General features: G+C 45.6%; 1 protein-coding gene and 1 pseudogene across 3 annotated transcripts in view; both read right to left on the minus strand.

Moving 5' to 3' along the window:
- Positions 1-21334, minus strand: part of PRDM15 (PR/SET domain 15) — a 502608-nt gene that overhangs the window by 107461 nt on the left and 373813 nt on the right. For all 3 annotated transcript variants that reach the window (XM_086935443.1, XM_086935442.1, XM_086935441.1), the window contains one exon: positions 11831-11914. In XM_086935443.1, coding sequence (XP_086791569.1) covers positions 11831-11914 — 84 coding nt within the window. The remainder of the gene's footprint in view (positions 1-11830; positions 11915-21334) is intronic.
- On the minus strand, positions 3814-4896 carry LOC147698851 (uncharacterized; annotated as a pseudogene).

Consider the following 21334-nt stretch of genomic DNA (forward strand, 5'->3'; position numbering starts at 1 on the left):
AAAAAAAAGTTTACAAGAGACTTTTGTTTTAGGATTTCGTACTATACACAAAGTCCAAAAGACATGGCTATTCTACGTAATCAGCTGTACACAGACATGTTTTGGGAATGTCACAGAGCTGAGCAGAGAAGCACCAGAGCAGACTGCTAAAGATAAGGCTTTTCAGACGTGCATGTTCTAGATTTGTTATTATACTTTGATATGCCTGCTGGGCAGTACATGCAGAGAAAAAGAGGAAGCTAGTGGATGCAGGAAACACATCTCTTATGACAGCCCATCACACATCTCAAAGGGCAGCTGCTGAACAAATGACAGTACCCTTGCATAGTAACAGTTTAAAAAATCTGTAAACCTTACTTTTGTGTTCTCATCCCCATAAGTGAACATAAGGAACACCCACCACTCAAAAGCAAGTAAGGATCAAGGCACTCATAAGTGGCAAATAACACTATGCAGAAATCGTTATAGCCTCTTTAAGTGTACAGTTCTCTCGTTAAGGACGTACCAGTGAGCTTAGCATGCTGTCACACAGACATTTATTTCAGCCTCTCTCAGCATTGTCCCTAGCATTACACGAGAGACACTACTAGCTCTTGAGAAATGGCAGCTGCACACATATGCATGAATGCAAGGTTCCTGCACCCTCTCACCACCCTTCATTTTCCCAGAATTGTTATACCACCCACTGAAGCCTCCAAGGTAGAAACAGTCATAATAGTTTAGGAGTCTGGAGTAAAAAATAATTGTAGGAATATAACTCATTTTGTAACTGCAAAGAGCCCCCAATAAAGTAATATCACAATGGCACTATTAAAGAATGCGTCCATTTCTCCTCCAAATGTCAAGTAGGCAAGCTCTGTGAGGTCACACCCACTGGTACGTCGTTTGCATTTTTCCATTTATGAGGATAGGGGTATTGAAGGTATTAAAGAGGGTAAATGTGTTGAACTGCCGAAAGCAATGGAGAAGACAACAAAGGGTTTCACACAGAAATGAAGCATTACTGCAGAGATGAAGTACAGTTGCCATTCCCGAAGACAGCAAAGAAATGCATTGAAACGCCTGAGGAGAGAAAACTGGAGGCTAAAGCCTTCATAAAAAGTGAGAAAAATACGTGAGCAGAAAACCACAAATACTGAAATGTGTACTGAGGATGATAGGCCAATCAGAATTCTCTTCAAGATTACAACAGATCTTTTACTGCATAATTTACTCGCACTGCGCTCATGGCACTTCCCATCAGACTCAGAAGGGCACATTTACCTGACAGATCTAACATGTAAGATGACTGAAGAATATCCTGCCCTACGGAACCACTTCCAGAAACTTGACCAGATAACATATTGCCCATTATGGGTAGCCACAACTCGACCATCCATGCAGTGGGTTTGCTTCATCTGACTGCCACTGTTCTTGATCTAGCTTAGCATCCTGACATGGCATATAGCAATTGCATTTTATATAATTTGTGGAGAATACCTCTTGTTTAAATAATGTGTACATCATAACCTTAAAGAGCACTGAATGAAGGTAGTCTATTGAAAATGGCTTTTCAGATTTCAGACGAGAGTAGAATCTAGCATATGCTTTGCAGCACTGATGCATCGGATTTCAGCACCTTTAGGAATCTTAACCATCAGCAGAAGACCAGTTTTCAAAATTGGAGTCTCTTTCTAGCCTCTGTTTCTGATGTAATTCCATTGCGGATTCCTCATTTCGTAAATCTACTGAGATCTAGATCACTTAATTACTAAATGAATAGCATGGACTTTTGGAGCTCCACTCACCTATAACAGAAAAGAAATTCACCAATAAGCCGATGACACACAGCTCTACTTGAAAGTTTTCTAACATGCAGATATCAAATACCCCAAACACTACCTACACCTCACACAGACCTGGATGTCCAGCATCTACCTGTACCCCAGCACCCACAAGATAGAATTCATGTTATTTGTCAAGAATAACAAGCAAGAAACAACCCAAACCTGTCTCAATGACTTGAGCCTTGCCGATGTTAAACGCTAACCTTGACTCAATGGTAAATCACTTTAGACATATCCTGAACACCAACTTCAGCCCCGAAGAACACATTGCTATAAAAAAATAAAAGATAGTGCAGACTTTCTCTACTAAAGAAATTGAAATTGTTCCTCCTAGAAAGAGACTGCTGTTCAAGTCCTCGTACATGTTCCACCACCTCTCAACCACGGCACAGCACACCCAGGGCCTGAAAATAAATCATCACATCACCCCTATCATAATGGGCTCCTTTGGCTCCACTTTCCAGCTTGCACCATCTTCAGGACCAGCGGCATCAATCACAAAGCTCTCACCACCAGCACCCTGCCTATTGAGGCGACAACCCCACCATATTTGGTGGTTCTCTGAACACTCGCAACCATGATCAAACTGGAGACGATTAAGTGTGCGTAAAAAAAATAATAACTACTATAGAAATTTTCTGTCAATGCAGCCAGGATTGGGAACAACATCCCAGTATCCATTAAGCCTGCCCCAATGCTGCTCCAATTTAGGAAAGAGTTGCAATAACACACTTTTGCTCCCATAACCAGCTACCTCTCCAATCACTTGTTGACTGTATCCTTGGCTTTAACCCTGTACAGTGCTCTGCTGCCTTTTAGCTAGGTTGGTCTACACAAATAAGAAACGCATTGAATATGCTACTTACCAGTATGCATCTGTTCTTGGCATGTAGGGCTGCTGACATTCACATCTGTGCATAGATCGCCGCCTAGTGTTGGGTCCGCATGATTGCACATTGTTGTCCTGGAAGAGTCTTCGAAGTATCACGAGATACGTGGCTCCTCCCCTGGACTACAGTGCATATGGGCATCCTCTCCATCCTCAGAATGTTTTTCGCCATTGTGGCAGAGATGGAGTGTAGTACAGTAAGTGATGACCATGCTAAGAGTAATTCTGAGTGCTGCAGCCACTACAGGCGCCGGGGAGGAGGGCGGGCGATATGAATGTCAGCAGCCCTACATGCCAAGAACAGATGCATACTGGTAAGTAGCATATTCGGTTCGAGGCATGTGGGCTGCTGAATTCATATCTGTGCATAGAATATATAGTAGTCCCTCCATTAGCGGTGGCTGCCTGTGCCAGCTGCAGCAGTCTGAAAAAGTGTTTTTAGAACAGCCTGCCCTACAGCTGCCTGCTGTTTGGAGTGCACATCTACGCAGTAGTGTTTGGTAAATGTGTGTATGGTAGACCATGTGGCTGCTCTACAGATTTCCTCTAAAGGAATGTTTCCAAGGAAAGCCATGGATGCCCCTAACTTTCGTGTTGAGTGGGCTCTTGGGGGAATCTTTAATGTGTGCTTAGCCTTTTGATAGCAAATGTGTATGCACTTAACGATCCAACTAGCTATACCTGCTTTTGAAATGGGGTTGCCTTTGTGTTGTGGTGAAAAGGCAACAAACAGTTGTTTTGTCTTTCTGAAGTCTTTTGTCCTATCTATGTAGTACATTAGAGCTCTCTTGACGTCTAATGTGTGGAGCATTCTCTCAGCTACTGAATCAGGATTCTGGAAGAACACTGGCAGTTCTATAGTTTGATTCATATGGAACTGTGAAACCACTTTAGGCAGAAACTTAGGGTTAGTGCGTAGTACCACCCTGTTGGAGTGAATCTGTATGAATGGCTCCTGGATAGTTAGTGCCTGAAGTTCACTAACGCGTCGTAGCGATGTGATTGCTATTAGGAAAGCCACTTTCCACGTTAAGAATTGAATCTCGCATGAGTGCAGAGGCTCAAAAGGTGGGCCCATCAGCCTGGTAAGGACCACATTCAGGTTCCATACAGGTGCTGGTGGGTGTCTGGGAGGAATAACTCGCTTGAGTTGAGTCCCTCCAGAAAAGCTTTGATGGCAGGCACTCTGAAAAGTGAGAGATGCTGCCTGTTTTGGAGATAAGCTGCTATTGCGGATAAATGTATACGTATGGAAGCGTAGGCTAGATTGCATTTGTATAGATGTAATAGATAACAGATGATGTTGTGAGTAGATGCAGCTAGCGGATTAATGTTGTTGCTGGCACAATAAATAACAAAACGCTTCTATTTCGCCGCATAACATGCTCTAGTTGTGGGCCTCCTTGCCTCCCTTATGATATCAATACAGTCAGGAGGCAGGTTGAGGTAGCCAAATTCTAAGACCTCAGGAGCCAGATCGCCAGGTTGAGCTGTTGCGGATCTGGATGCTGAATGTCGCCATGGCTCTGCGTCAAAAGCCTGGGTGTGAGGTGCAGCCTTTGATGCGGTACCACGGAGAGTTCTAGAAACGTGGTGTACCATGGTTGGCGTGCCCATGTTGGCGCAACCAGGATGAGAGTCTTCGAGTGTTGCCTCAGTTTGCGTGCCACTAGCGGTATTAGCGGTGCTGGGGGAAAAGCGTACGCAAATATGCCTGACCAGTTCATCCATATCGCATTTCCCTGCGACTGCTGTGGGTGTGGGAACCTGGCGGCAAAGCTTCGGCATTTTGCGTTTTCCCTTGTGGCGAACAGGTCTATCTCTGGATGACCCCACTGCTGGAAGTACGGTTGGAGTACTGATGGATGTATCTCCCACTCGTGCATCTGGTGGCTGTGCCTGCTGAGCAGGTCCGCCATCTGATTGTCCTTGCCTGGGAGGTGTTGCGCCATGAGGAAGATGTTCAGCTGAATGGCCCACTTCCACATCCTCTGAGCTAGATGAGACAACTGTGGAGAGTGTGTACCTCCCTGCTTCTGTATGTAGTACCTGGCCGTCATGTTGTCCGTCCGGATCAACACTACTTTGTTGCACAAATGTACCTTGAATGCTTTCATTGCCATGAAGATAGCCATCAGTTCCAGAAGGTTGATGTGCATCTTTTTTTGCTGTGCTGTCCATAGTCCCTGCACTGTGTAGTGGAGTACATGAGCTCCCCATCCCTGGTGAGATGCGTCCGTCGCCAGTATAATCTGTGGCACAGGCTCGTGGAACGGTCGGCCCTTGCAAAGGTTTTGTGGGTTCCACCAATGCAGAGAGTTGTCTGCCCGACCGGTCACCAACACTACGTCTTTCAATTGTCCGCGAGCCTGATTCCACTGACGTGCTAAGCACTCCTGAAGCGGACGCATGTGTAGTCTCGCGTGCGGGACTATGAAGATGCAGGAGGCCATCATGGCTATCAACTGCATGAACACCTGTGCTGGAAGCGAGTGTTGTGGTTTGAATTTCCGTATCAGCAATTGCATGCTGTTGATCCTCACTGAATTTGGCTGTGCTTTGGCTGCCAAAGTGTCTATTGTCGTGCCCAAGTACTGCGGTACGTGGGCGGGCTGAAGGTGGGACTTCGGATAATTCAGTGAGAACCCCAGATTGTGTGAGAAGGTGAATGGTGTGGGAGGCACATTGCTGGGCCGACTTTGCTTGGATAAGCCAGTCGTCCAGATAAGGGTAGACGTGAACGTTCTGTCTCCGTAGGTGTGCAGCCACTGTCGCCAGGCACTTGGTAAACACCCTGGGTGCAGTTGTTACTCCGAAAGGGAGGACCTTGAACTGATAATGCTGATCCTGAATGGTGAATCTGAGATATTTTCTGTGTGACGGGTGGACCGGTATATGGAAATATGCATCCTTTAGATCTAATGTTGCGAGGAAATCTCCCTGACTGAGTAACGGTAAAACCTGCTGTAATGTGAGCATGTGAAAATGTTCTGACAGGATGTACTGGTTTAGGGTTCTGAGGGACCCGTCCTTTTTTGGGATCAAGAAGTACAGCGAGTACACCCCTGTACCTTTTTGTTCCACATGCACAAGCTCTATGGCTCCTTCTCGCAGCATGCTGGCTACCTCCTGCTGCAATAACTGTATATGCTCTGCGGACATAGGACGGTGTCTTGGGGGTATGTTGGGTGGAGTGGATGTTAACTCCAGACAATAACCGTACTGGATAAGCTGCCTCACCCACCTGTCTGTTGTGATGGATTTCCAGACCGGCAGGAACTGTTGTAGTCTCCCCCCGACCGGTGTTATATGGTCGGGGTAGTGACAAGACGTCACTGTTTGTTAGTGGCGGAGGATCTGGAGTTGTTGTTTCCACGAATTGTGCCCTTGGTGCTGTTTCCACGATAGCCACCTCTATTGTTCTTGTTGTAGGTGGTCTGTGTGCCTCCTTTACTGTATTGTGTCTGCTGGGACACCTGGCCTCTGGAAGCTCCTCTATTGTTGGAGCGACGAAAAGAACCACCCCTGAACTGCTGCGACTGTAGAGCTCCCATAGACTTTGCAGTCTCTGTGTCCTTCTTAATTTTTTCTAAGGTGGTGTCCACTTCTGGGCCAAATAAGTAATCAGGGTTAACTGGCTGATTGAGTATGGTGGTTTGTATCTCAGGCTTGAAGCCGGAGATTCTCAGCCAGGCGTGTCTTCGTAACATAACACTTGTATTAATCGCCCTGGCTGCAGTGTCTGCTGCGTCTAGCGCACACTTAATAGATGCGTTTGATATAAGTTTCCCTTCTTGTATTAGCATCTCTGCTGCCTCCTTATACTCATCTGGCAAGTGTTGTAACAGGGTCTCGAGTGTATCATAATGAGCTCTGTCATATCTGGCTAAGAGTGCCTGTGTGTTGGAGATTCGCCAGACATTGGCCGCTTGAGCAGCCACCCTTTTTCCTGATGCTTCTAACACTTTAGATTCCTTGTCAGGGGGAGGAGCATCACCCGTGGTTTGCGAGTTCACTCTTTTGCGAGCATTGGAAACAACCAGAGAGTCCAACGGCAACTGTCCCTTGATATAGGTAGGGTCCACAGTTGCTGGTTTGTATTTTTCTTCAATTCTGGGGTTTACCACTCTTGCCCTTGTGGTCTCCTTAAAGATGTCTCCAGCGTGCTGCAGGACACCTTTTAGCATGGGTAGAGTCTTGACAGTTCTCTCTGAGGTTGAGAAGGTGTCAAACAAAAAGTCCTCTTCCATAGGGTCAGCATGGAGCTGGACATCATGATTTTTTGCTGCCCTCTCAATAAGTGCGTTAAACGCAGCTGTGTCTTCTGTAGGTGAGGTTTTAATAGCATAGACATGAATGTCTGGGGCAGTTTGTGGATCCCCTGGGTCAACAGTGTCTGTCCGGGGTTCAGTGTGGTCTTCTGAATCAGTGTCTACAGGATAACTGTAATCCTCATTGTCACCATCCCCTACATCCACATCTGAATGTGTGGGTGAAAGAGGTCCATATGGTTGTAGAGGTTCAAAAAGAAGAGGTGATGTAGCAGAATCCCTCTTTTTCTTCAATGGAATTTTATATGACTCCATAGGCTGTTCTTGGGCGATCTTTCGCTTGAAAATGGAAAGTCTACCAGTCTCCGCCTCGATGAATTGCCTCGACTGATCTTCCTGCAGAGGTTGTCGATGCTTGGTGGCCCCTTCCGTAGTCGTAGGCTTTGGCCCCATGGACACCTTTTTGGCCGCTTCGATGCCCGTCTTAGGGGCGAACGCCTTAGGTACCACTGTCGGCGGCAGTATGAACTTAATCGGTGCAGACGACTTCGGAGGTTTACTGACTGGCTTCGGGGGTGGAGTGGCCTTCGGTCCGACCGCAATAGCCTTCTCTTTAATGCGTTGCAGCGAGTCCGACACCTGTTTCGAAAAAGAGGCGGATGGTTGTGTTGACTCAACGGGGTCCTTAGAGCCACTGCTAGTTTTGGACTCGAGGTCGTTACTGACCGTTGCTTTGTCGAGTCGACGTTTAGGATCGAGAGGGTTCTGTGTCTCGAGTCCTTTGTTTGTGTCTACGGTCTTCGGCGCCGACTTCTTTGGGTCGATGTCCTTGACCTTTTTCTTTGGTGCCCCGGCTTTCGGCTCAACACCCTTTAGCGACCTCCCCGGGTCGATAACACTCTTCTGTTTCGTCGGAGCCGATGGTTCAGAAGCCTTCGATCCGACCAAAGTAATGAGTACTTTCGGTTTCGATTTTTTTACTGGTGCTTTCGGTTTTGTAGTCACCAATGTTTTTGGTTTTGATTTTGATCGATCAACCGATGGCTCCTTGGAAGTGTCGGTAGCCGGGCCTAGAGGCGAGGCTGTAGAACCATGCGTAAGATCTTGGGTAAGGCCATGTGGCGATCCCTCGACCTGAGCCTTATAGAGTGTTCCAGACTCGGCCCCCTGTACCAACGGTTGGGCCTAGCTCCTCGCTCGAGCTATCTTCTACGGCCCCAAGGGCCTCATCGTCGTCTCCTACCTCGTCGACGACGTCTTCATTCTCGACCATTTCCACATCTGCGTCGTAACTGGAGTCAATCTCTGATGCAGGATCAGACAGGATGTCCTGAACTTCCTGCTCGACTCCATCATCCTTGGCATCGAAGATGTTCACCGGGTCAGGTGCCGCCTGCTGGGCTTCCTTCCGCGCCGCGCGTCGAAGGCGAATTGTCTTCTTGGATCGGAACCGAGAACAAGCCATACAGCTGACCTCATCGTGATCCGGAGACAGGCACATGTTGCACACCGGGTGGACATCGATGTGAGGATACTTGGAGTTGCAAACGGGACATCTCTTGAACCGGCTCCGTTCCATAATGGATCGTCGATAAGGCCTCTGGTGTCGACCGGGCCTTTAGTGCTGAATAGCCACGTGGCTCTTCTCGACGTCCGGCTCGAAGATAGAGCTGGAACAAGTACTGGGCACCGATCGCAAAGACAATACCGACGATAACTAGAGGCCTTTTGGCCAAATATAAAGTTTCTATCGATTCCGAACTTGAGTTAACAAATATACATCCGAACCCAATGGCGGAAAAAAACAATCTGAGGATGGAGAGGATGCCCATGCGCACTGTAGTCCAGGGGAGGAGCCACCTATCTCGTGATACTTCGAAGACACTTCCAGGACAACAATGTGCAATCATCCGGACCCAACACTAGGCGGCGATCTATGCACAGATATGAATTCAGCAGCCCACATGCCTCGAACACTTACATATATAGCCATCTTATTACAGGGCCTAAACGAAAATCAAATGTTCTAGTCCAATTTGTTTTTTAAATATTGTTTGCTGATTTTATAGCCAAAAGAACACAATACTGGTAGTCAGATATATGTTTTATAATAGACGGAGTTCAGTGTTGGAAAACAAAACATTCCTCAAAAAAATTACTTTCTTTCCAAACATAATTGATTACCGCAACACATGCATTCAAATTTTTTTTCATACACCAGTATATATGGGTGTTCTCTGGCTCCATTATAGTCTAGCTACATGTTTGGTTATCGTAAAACCTTAGCAAAAAAATATTAAGCATATTTAGGTGGTGGGTCCTTCTTCCAAAACACCGAACATAATTCTTTTGGGTGCCAAACATAGCAGAATTTTAAGTATCTTAGGGACAGACGTACAACAATTTTTAGCGGCTGCAAACATAGAATTGGGCCGTCTGTGACTACTAAAAATGATTGTGGCATATACAAACCCTATTTTGCGAGTCTGTAACCTATTACCGACTTGCAAAACAGGATTTGTGAGTTGCTATCGAAAAGGGGTGTGCTATGGGCATCCCTTCTTAATAGCGAGTCGCAGAGAGGTGTAGGAATGTTTTTGGGTTGCAAAACAATCACAGTTACCACCAATTTCACATTGGTGGTAATCCAGTCGCAAACTGGAAGGGGTCCCCAAGAGATCCTGGGGACCCCTTCCTCTTTGGATTTGGCAGCGAAAGGAAAATGCTACTTACCAGTATGCATCTGTTCTTGGCATGTAGAGCTGAAAGCAATCACAGACATGGTGGCTTGCTAACCCCAGAAGGCCACCATCAGTGTGGTGGCTGAAATTCCTCATGGGTCGCAAACTGCGACATACCTTTTAATATTCATGAGGTAGGTCAATTTGCGACCCACTAGGAATTGCTATTTGAAACGTGTACATTTTTGTACATTTCCTATTGAGATTTCCTAATTGCCTGCCCCCCCCCCCCCCCCCCCCCCCCCCCAAGGAAATGGTGTGTTGTTGGGTCCAATTTAGAGGTATTTGAACAGTTTTCCCATCTAGGCATTATCTTCCACAATAGACTTAACTCTTCATTTGAAATAGAAAATCAGAGCTGTAAGGTCATGAAATCTTTTACTACTAAAATGTCCTACTTAACCCTTTATGATTGTGAATGCACAAATGTTACAAATCTTGAACATTCTAAGTAAGTAGAAGCTCCTGAAACTCTGAAAAAGTTTGTCTGTTGAACCTTGGTATGGTAAGATTGAGCTTTAGAGGTTGCGCTCAGATCTTATGACAATCATCCTATGACACTTTGGTATGCTGTCTCCAACACAATATGTACTTTATTTGCAAAAGCACTTTAAGATGATCTGAATGATTTGTAAATTAATTCCCATTTGGAGAAGTGTACAGTATTGCAATAAAATAGTTGTTGAATTATAAAAGTTTGGTTGAAGATTTTAAAACAGTATAGCCACTCCAGAGACTAAGACCCTTGGCAAAATACAAGGCAGTACTTATGTGTGTGCCAAACTGTTTCTATGGGATACATGCCATATTATATAGTGGCAAACTTTGATTCAAACTTTTAAAGCCGTTATGTTAATTAAAGGACAGGCAGACTACAAACTGGTGACTACAGAAAAGGTAGCAATAACTCTGACAAGGCGTGTACACTGTGTGGATGCCCTTTATAAGCTTTAATGCATATATTATTTATGTGCCCAGTGCAGAATAGTCTAAGAAAATGATATGAGTTACTGATATTTCAGAGCAAAAAAACTACTACACTGACAGAAGCAATCAATGAAATGAATAAGACAATTTTTACGAACGCTTGATATAATCGGATCATTATTTTAAATGTATTTTTAGTATGTGAATGTACATTAGATTTTATTTTAATATTATACTCGTCGTCATATACTGTATGAAAATAACGGTTATTGAGATTGTCAATTTGCTTATACTTTCTTCTGTAGAAGTTAATGTTTGTAATAATAAATACATGAAAATAACTGAACATGTAATAAATTCCACCTTCCATAAGCAGCAGATTTAGTAGTAAGTGAGGGAGGACAAGGGGATTTGGTTAGAAAATTGGGAATAGTTACAACAAAATTAGTGGGGTTAAGGTAACGGAAGGATGCATCATTTTGCTTACCCTTTCTAGAATTTGTCTCCAGGCCTCTCATGTAGCAGTGTGGGGCCATTAGCCAATATCAATAACACTGTTTTTCAAAGATGTTTATAGCTGATTATCTATGCTGACAAGCAAGCCATAATTCCCTCATCTAGTGATTGATCTAGAATAAGATATTGTTTTTCCCTACATTTTATTTTTTGAATGTTGACCAGAGGCTTGTTGCAAATAGATCATTAGCACATTGTTCTATGCCCAACTCCCTAATTCATTTCTAGGAATCAAAGATTTATGGGTTGTGAGCAGGAACCTAGAACCAATGACCGGGAGCTCTCACACCCCTCAATATCTATGTATTTTGATTGATTTGCAGAGATGTTTTGGTCAATCACGTATTAATAGTGCTGTAGTGCATTTGATTCATGCTGTACATGCTAAACATACATAAATTATTGAACGTGGGACATCTGTATTAGGATATATTTAAGTTGATGGATAAAGCCTATCCCAAGTGTATTGTGTTGAAACATGACTCACCGGTGAGTTATTAACCCTGTAGATTAGATACCATGAGGAATACCGTTTACACCAGCTGAGCAACTTCAGCACGTCCACCCACTTTCACACAAGGCACACAGAAAAGCAGAAGACGGCAGAAAATGGAGCGTCCCATTGATTCAATATGAAAATGGTGCCATCTAAGATCTTACCTGTGTGGACAAGTTTGTGGGTCTCCATTGTGTTTCTTTCACTAAATGTTTTTCCACACAGCTCACACATGAAGTCTTTGATGCCTAGTCAAGAACATATAACGTTAGTTAGGAAAGAGATAACACTTGGTTACAATAATACAGTAGGAGGTGGAAAAGATTTAAACTCCTTATCTCTAAATGTCAAGAATTTGCACAAATAATTTGGAAAAAATAGTGCGTTTCTAATCAAGTAATTTGTTAGTCACAGAAATATGGCAATGCGCTGAATTTGACTGCCAACTTAAATTAAAAAAACTCTTGCTTACATTTCAGCTGTTCTTTGTAGGTAGAAATACATATGTGTGGTTGGTAAAAAAAGGTAGCACAAAGATGTTCTCTGGGAAACCAAGACATCTTGTCCTTTAGGATGTTGTGACCATAACCAGAACCTATTTAGCCTTTGTAAAGCATGCTAAACGGTGGAATAATGCATGGCATGTGGATTCAGAAAAGATTCATTCTGATAAACTGATTGCTAAGCTAAGGGCTTCAGCATATGGCTATGAAAACATGTAAACTTTAAATCTACTTTTTGGAAAACATTTCAAGCGACAGGAGAGTCAAAATGAAACAGTATGGACACAATTAAATAATCATTTATTATTAAGTTTATTAAGCATGCTGTTCGGTACTACGATTCTAGAGGATTCTACCAAGTCACTTGGAATCACGCTGGATAAGGAATTAATGGCAAAAAATGCCTGATTCCATCTGAGCCATCTTAGAAAATTGCAACCGTTCATTGACACTGCTGAGCTGAAAATGGGTCTCCAAGCTTTGGTTAGCTCAAGGATTGAGTATGGATGCACAACTCTAGCAGGGCTACCTAAGATTTCAATAGCTCCACTAAAAGCCAGCCTGAATGCTGCAGCGAGACTCGTAACGGTTACAAGAAAATTTGACCACGACACTCCACATCTGAAAGCGCTCAAATGGCTACCATACGAGGCAAGAATTCAGCTAAAGATGGTATGTATTACACATAAAGCTCTACACTACAAAACACCACTTTACCTTGCCCGGAAAATTATGATTTCTGGAGGCCTTAGATCTTCGAGAGGGGCTGCTGATTTCCTACTGAAAACAGTAATTTTCCATAAGAAAAGAACATACGACAGAGCACTCTTAAGAGCTGCGCCAAGAATTTGGAACGCGTTGCCTCCGAATATCATAGGAATCACCTCGGTCTCGATATACAACAAAGAGGCTAAGTCCTTTCTCATGAGTAAATTCCTCCCTTAACTAACAAGGGTCTTTTCTCGGCTCCTTTGAGACCTTTTAGTCATTTCTGAAGCTACTATTTTCAGTTGTGCTAATAAGTGAATATAATCAGGATGATTGGACAGTTATAATCGGAGTAATGACTCCAGAGATAGCACAAGTCAAGGGGCTTTCATCAAGTCTCACCTATGGACCTTAGTCAGACCTGGTGAGATACCCATGTCCATACGCAAGATTCAGGGACGATGGCTAAAGAAGGTACCTCTATCAAACCACATGGTTATTGATCTGGTTTTGTAACAGTCTTCGAGTTGTGACATCTAAGTTTTCTTTAGGGATGTTATTACATTTTATTTGCAAGTGGGTCATGCCATGCACTACTATATCGTAAGTGGTAGCCTAGTAAGACTTGTTATGTATATTATTGTAAATGTGTAAACTATGAACGAAACTGATTGCTGTTCGCGCTATAGAAAACATGAAATAAATAAATAAATCCATATGTGTATTAGTGCTGAACTCATGTACCCTGCACTTCAATAAGAATACAAATTGGTGAACACAAATGTTTTCATATTTTTACAAAAAGTGGTCAGTGATAAGTTACACTTTAAGATAACAGATATTCTACTGGTAGTAGCCTTACAGAAACTGAGCAGCCATCAGTTCTAGTGATATAAATCTAGGAACCGGGAGCAGACATACAGCTTTCAACCTTAAGGAACATACTTGTCTGTAAGATTGAAAGTGAGATTGAAGATACCGAAGAGCAGTTTCGGACACAGTTCTATGCAGAAGACATAGTGAGTTATTGACTAAACATTTCCTAACTGAGACCGGTCCAGTAATTGTGGATGGAAGCATGGAGAGGAAGAGAGGCATCATTTTAATCGATTTGAAGCATTTTCAGCAACTAGTCCAACAGGCCCTGTAATATACTGTTGCCGTAAGCCAAGCAGTAAGACCTAGTAGGTTGGACCACCAGCCTTTTGCCCTCTGGAAGAAAAAAGGAGGCTAATACTCAGGATTTTAAGCAAGACTAAGTTGATGCCGTTTGATTGATATGAGGTGCAATGGAGAGAGATAGGCATGAAAATCTCTTAAGTTCTAAACCTGATAACTGGAACATAAATTGCATCTAAGGTGGAAGGTCACCAGAGGAGACCAGATGGCGAGGGTTTACCAAGGAATACTTCAGTTTTTGTGGATTTGACTTTAAGCTTCCCTTCCCATTGAAGTCATTAGAGCCTGGAATTTCTATATGGAGTTTAATATATCATGCAACGGAAAGACCTTACTTTATTGCCTTCATTTGTAGGCTGTTTTGTAACCATTTCTCTTCCTGCCTTTCTCTGACATGCTAGCCCCTTCTTACTTATTTTCCCAAAATGTTGTCCTCTCTGATATCCTCACTTATACCCTACTCTTATGTTTTTAGCCCTCCTTTGGTGACTTAATTCTCTAACCCACTCTGCACCTTGATCCCATCCTTTCAGAACCTAATACACCCCAATCATTAAACGCTGTGGGATACAGAGAAAATGTTCAAACAGAGGCAGAAGAGACAAACTTGCATTTCAGTATATTTCTACATCAACATGGGTTAGGCGGCTGGAGAAAACACCTGCCACCACGAGAGAAAAGAAGGTTTCAGCACTGCCTGCATTTTAGTGCCGGTGGGATGGTGTTTACACTCACTTGTCCACTCACGGCCAGATTTCAAGGCACCAATTTCCAGATCAGGTGTCTGCATCTGACTGGAGACTACACTGTTTCACATACAGATGAGTTTCCATTTTGTTTGTATTTGCAACAGCTTTTACCATTCAGGTGACATTGCAACATTTATGCAAAGTAGTCTAGGAGTGCATCCGAAACAATTAGGAACCCATTTTCCTGCGTTACCCATAATATCCCCCCAAAAACAGCAGGTTTGTTTCTGGTGCATTTGACCAGATGCGGTTGAAACTATTAGATACCTTTTATCTACAATTAAGTTAAAGGGTCTCACTACTGTCAAAGTAAGAACAGAATTCAAGAAGTCATTAGAGGTCTTAAAATTAAAAGTTCAGTTACAAAAATGCTACTATTTGGAACTTCAGAAATGTGAAATTCCATTCTTACACAAATGAATCAAACATTTTGGGCTTATGTAGTTTATTGAACTCATACAAAGGGGTCCAAATTCAGAGCCCAAAGCTTTAAAATATGATTTTACATGGAATAAAGCATGAGGAGAGGAAGGAAGCAGGCATGAGAATAATCACAAGGACTCTGCCAAATGTTCTAGGGAAAGTTGCAGTCAAAGATTAAAAAGACATAAGCAAAATTAACTTTTAGCTTACTGCATAATTGATAGTTCTCTTCTAGAGAAAGGAAGTTTAAAAATCGTCAGTGTACAGAGAGAAACTTTATTAGCCTGGGCATTGCATGACTTATTGCAACACTAACAAGGCATCAGTGTTTGTGGATTCCAGTTGTCTCTTTGAAGAATTGATTTCTAATTAGTCTCATTGCTTGGAGCAGAGGGCCCATATTGTTCTGTGTTAGCGCACAATGCATAGGCTTGAGGGATTCATAGGAGAGAGGAGTCTTGTAGCTTGGTTTTGAATGTGCTGAATGTTTTCACTGGTAAGATGGTACAAAGAAGGAGAGGAGGAATCAAACGTGTGTAACTGAGCATGGACTGTGATGATTAGCCTAATTAACAAAGGGTGGTAGTATGGAAAGAAGCAAAGTTTCTCACTAAATTGAGATTTTAGTTATCCCACAGAAAAGAACATGTGGGAGGCTGAAGGTTGTTGGTTGTTGGGGATGCACACCAGGACGCATATTACAGACAAGGTGCACTGCCCTCCTCTTGTCACAGCACACCTTAAGCTGGGGGTGCTGTGTGTGAAACCAGTTCAGTGCACCCTTTCACAATCAATTCCCTAGCGCAGTTGCGAACTTGCACCTGACCTGGGAGAAGCACATTAGTGAAACACACAGACCAGCTGTTTGACGTTGCTGTTCGATCTTTCACTATGCAGGTGGTATACCAGTCTACAATTAAAGGGAGGGGGGGTGGGCACAGATACCCATGCAGATGGGTGCAGTGAATAATTGCACCCACCTGCAAGAGGATACTTGGGGTGGGTCCAGGGGATCCCTTTTATCCCTTTCATAACACAAAGCCTCCTCACAGTTCTTTTGCTTCTGTATTCAAATCTATAATATGTGGGAGCTAAGACAAAGAATTCCCTCTTTTGCTCGGGATCACACATGCCATGCAAATGATTAAACGCTTCTGTTAGACCTGACATCTTTTGGCGTGATTACCCCTATCTTTTTGCCTCGGCCTCCTGTATTTTTGATGCTGTGCTGGATTCGTTTTTGCTGGTTTAGATGCTTTGGACACTCTGCCACTGCTGATCAGTGCCAGAGTGTAAGTGCTCCCTATGTAAATTGTTATCATGATTGGATATCCATGTTTGGCATATTTGTATCACCACGAAGTCCCTAGTAAAGTGCACAGGGTGTGCCAGGGCCGGTGATGACGAATGCTACTAGTGGGCCTGCAGCACTGATTGTGCCACCCCCAGGAGTAGCCCTAAAATGGTGTCTCGGGCCTGCCACTGCAGCGCCTACGGGCAGTTTAGAACTGCCATGTCCTCCTGGTCGGCGTCCCCGCTGACCAGGCCGAACCCTTCCCTTTTCGTGCACATCAGTCACCCCTATGGAAGGCCCAAGGTACCCCCCTGGGCAGGGTGCCGTGTATGTGAAAGGTAGAGCATGTACTAGTGCAGGTGACATGCTCTGGTAGTGAATTACAGCCATTTTCGTTTTTCACTATTGTAAGGCTATCTTGCTCCATAGGTTAACATGGGGGATGCCGGCTACAGTGGTTACGGCATTTCTTCCCATAGGAGCAAGATAGGACATAAGTATTTAGTATCCCTGAACTCAGAATTTAATAACGCATCTTTTAGGAAAGGTGGTTTTTAGATCCTGTGTTTGAGGACAGCACTTTTAGAAAGTTGCTGTTCTCTTGTCTGACCCTTCTGCGTGCCTGGAAAGGTTTGTGTATTGACTGGTTTGTGAGTGACAGGGGCTGGGGAATCCCCCCAGAGGCTGGATGAGTCAGCACTAGGCTGAGTGGAGCAATTGCTACCTGAGTGGTGGGAGGAGTTAGCACCTGGGCTGAATAGGGCTGTGCCTGCCTGCCACAATGCTGGCTCCACCTCCTGCTGGGCGGCGGAGGACTCTGCCCCTCACTCTGAAAGGAAAGATGCAGCCAGCACGTCAAGGTGCTCAGGATCCACCCAGAACTGGTTCAGACCGGGCTCAGGGCCCACATGCACTGAGAGAACAAAGACTTTAGGGGTATAAGTACAGGACAACTGACAACAGAAAATTAGATCATCCTGGAAATCAAGAAGGAACCTCTGCCAAGGAGAAAGCTGTCGTTGAAGAAGGAAGACTGTCCTGCTGTTGCTCTGCTGGACTGACCGGCCGTCGCTTTGCTGCCAAGGAGAGGGGAAGGACTTTGCTGTGAGCTGTGTCCCCTGTCTTGTAAGGAATCTCCAAGGGCCTGAGAAGAGCTGGCTCCCTGTTTCCGAAGTCCCAGGAACAAAAGGACTTCACCCCCCAGTCTCCCCGAACTCTGCTGAGAGAGTTCTGTCCTTCGTAGAGTGCTTGATCCAGTTGTGGGGCCTCTAGAAGTTGAACCTGAGCTGGGAAGCTTGAGACTAAGCTGAGAAACTTGTGAAGCTGAGAAGTGTCGCATCGCTCGCTTGCGGAGCGCATCCCCGACAGTGCGAGAAGCTTCCCGCCGCTACGAAGGTCGAGATCGGCGCAGCGCCTAACATCGCTGCCGGAGCCGTCGCACCCTTCGTTTGCGGGACGCACCAGACCGGTGCGGGAGAATCGACCATCGCTGCGAGTGTCGTCGCAGAGCCTGTCGCTTGGGTGAGATCGCCGCCCCGCTTGCTTGCGGACCGCATCACGTCGCTGCGAACATCGTCGCAGAAAACATCACATCGAGGAGCTGCGAGAGAGAGGGTCTCCGCTGGCCTGCGCATCGTCGCCCCGGAGATCGTCGCAGCCCTACGAGATCATCGCATCGTGCCTTTGCGAGAACAGACTTCCCACGGAACCTACGCACCGGAATCTACGCAAGCTGCCTTCCTCCCCTTACAGACCGGATTCGTCGCCGCACGCCCGCTGCTGCAGCGGGGCTGTCGCATCGCCTCCCCAGGGTCTCAGGAGTAACGCATCGCTTGTTTCCACCGCACCAGCTTCCTGCTTGTGGAACTTTGTTGCATCCAAAAGGTACTGTGAGTAAACGTGACGCAACTGTGAACTTTTCACGCATCTGTGGATCATCTGATCACACCTTAAAGAACTTTGATTACAACCTGAAGAACTCATTTGAAACCGTAACCTTGCATTGTGTATGTTGGATTTTTGACGTTTTTGGTCTTGTGTAGTTTAGAATAAATATCTTTATTTTCCTAAACTGTTGTAGAATCAGTTTGTGGTGTTTTCACTGTGTTACTGTGAGTGTTGGTACAAATACTTAACGCATTGCCTCTGGTTAGCCTAGACTGCTCTGGCCAAGCTACCTTGAGGGCGAGCAGGGGTTATCTGAGAGGGTTATCTCCTTGTCCTGACTAGAAGCAAGGGTCCCTATTTGGACAGTGGTACCTACCTCTGCCAACTAGAGACCCCCAGTTCTAACATTGGTGGCAGCGGTGGGATTTGAACTTGTATTTGTACTTGACCCACAGTAATTGGTGTACATCACTAGTGAGTGCAGACCACTTACGCCACCGCATACTACTGGTTTTTGAGTTTTTGCATTCTGTTGTGGAGTAACTCTTCGGAAAGCATCATGTCTCTGAATGGGAAAGCGCCCAGTGAGGAGGCAGAGATAGATTTGGAATTCTCGATTGAAGATCTGTACTCCTACCCAGTAAAGCATCTTAGGTACTTCTGCCAGCAGTTTGAGTGCCCCATAAAGAGCGCCTACAGGAAGGAGGAGCTGCAGAAAATCTTGAAAACATATTGGGAAGCACAGGAAGGAAATGATGTTGTGGATGTAGAAAGTGCTTTCCAAGGCAAAGACCTGCCAGTGGGCAGAGTAGGCTCAGGAGCTGGCAGCAACCACTCGAGTAGGGGCCTCACCCCGGAAGAGTTACAGGAAAATCAAAGAATAAGAGAATATGACCTGGAGGTCATGAAAATGAAGATGAAGCAATTGGAAGTAGAGAAGGCGGCGGAGGAGAGCAAAAATGCCCGCGCCTTAGAGGAAAAGAAATTGCTTTTGGCTCACGAGTTGAGAATGAGAGAGCTGGATCTGCAAAACAAGGAGGCGGATGCCGGTTCAAATGGTGGCAGCGCACAGCCAGTGCATGGGGGTAAAGTATATATTCCCAAAGACCTGGTACAGAATTACCATAGGAGTGAGGATATTTATGCCTGGTTCACTTCGTATGAAATTGCATTGAAGATGAATGATGTGCCTGACAAGTATTGGGGGGCGGGCCTGTGGAAACATTTTGAGGCGTCTGGGAGGAGTGCTCTAGAGCCCTTAGAATTGACAGGTGCCATGACCTACCCCAATATGAAGGAGGCCTTATGTCTCAGGTATGGCCTTACTCCAGAGCAGTACAGACTGCAGTTTAGAAACTCCAAGAAGAAAGAGTCTGAGACTTGGATGGAGTGTGTGAATGGGTACTCGCGTGCACTGGAAGGTTGGATGAAGGGCAGTAAAGTAACTGATTTGAAGGGGTTGTTGCATTTAATCAGTTGGGAGCACTTGAGTAGTCTTTGTGTTCCAGAGCTGCGCCAGCATCTTTTAGATAGCAAGCTGACAGACCCCATTGAGCTTGCTAAGGAGGCGGACCGCTGGTCCAGTACCAGGGTCCACAAAGGAATTGTGGGTACCACAGCCAAAGGTGGGCAGGGTCCCCAGCAGAAGAGTGGGGGGGACAAGGGTAACCAAAAGGAGTTCTCGCAAGGGCCCCAAAATAGTTCCCAGGAAACGGATTCCCAAACCCCCAAGCCTAAACAGTCATGGCCCTCTAAGGGTAGGCGGGACAAGAGAAATAACCAGGGTCCCCCTACCTGCTATCACTGCAACGAGGTGGGCCATATTGCTCCGAAATGTCCCAAGAAGAAGCCCGCACCCACTGGTGCTCCCGCCCCAGCGTTAGCTAGTGTAGCTTTGGGTGGGGATTTGGTTTCTAGTGACTGGGGAGAGCTAGCAGTCATGACCCTTGTCTCGCTAGGAGACCGAGAGATGGTCCCGGAAACCTTACTGCCCTCTAACACTAAGAAATATGGGCAGAAGGTGACCATCAATGGGAGGGAGGTTGAGGCTCTGAGGGACACCAGAGCCAGTGTGACATCCGTGAGGTGTCAGTGGGTGTCTGACGAGCAAATCATCCCTGGTGTACTCCGCCCTGTAGTGGCCGCTGACAGCTCAGTGCGCCTCTGCAAGTTAGCGAAGGTTTCCTTTGAATGGGGAGGAGTCTCTGGTCTTTTGGAGGTAGTTGTCAGCGATGCCTTGCCTGTGGACTGTCTGTTAGGCAACGACCTGGAGAGTTCTCCATGGAAAGACATAGAACACCGAACTCACTTGGAGATGTTGGGTCTGCCTGCGTGGATCTGCGTGACCACGCGTGCTATGGCAGCCAGTAAGGGTGAATCAGCAGCACTGGAGCCTGAAACAGTGGCCCAGAGACCTGCCAGGAGAGGAAGAGGCAGAGGGCGCGGGAAACCAGCCCCAGCCGTTCCCACGGTCCAGGAGGAAGCAGAACCTGAGGGGAATGCCCTGGAGCCTACAGGGGAACAGGTGGCCGAACTGGGAGATCTACCTGAGCTGACCCATTGGCAGCAAGAAGGTGGTCCCTCCAGGGAGGAGTTCTGCCAGGCGCAGAAGGAGTGCCCTTCCCTCATTGGTCTGCGGCAACAGGCTGTAGATCAGGCAGCAGGTGGAGCAGTCAAAGATCACTATGTCTACTGGGAAGGTGACCTACTTTATAGCGAGCCTAAGTTTGCTGAGCCCGGTGCAGCCCGTGTGCTGGTGGTACCCGAGCGCTTCAGAAACTTCCTAATGGGTCTGGCTCATGACGTGCCTCTCGCAGGACATCTGGGGCAAGACAAGACCCTACACCGGCTTGTCACCCACTTCCACTGGCCCCAGATGAGGAAGCACGTCGGTTCCTTTTGCAGATCTTGCCAAACCTGCCAAGC

Source organism: Lissotriton vulgaris, chromosome 8, assembly GCF_964263255.1.
Source record: "Lissotriton vulgaris chromosome 8, aLisVul1.2, whole genome shotgun sequence".
In the NCBI taxonomy this organism is placed as follows: Eukaryota; Metazoa; Chordata; class Amphibia; order Caudata; family Salamandridae; genus Lissotriton; species Lissotriton vulgaris.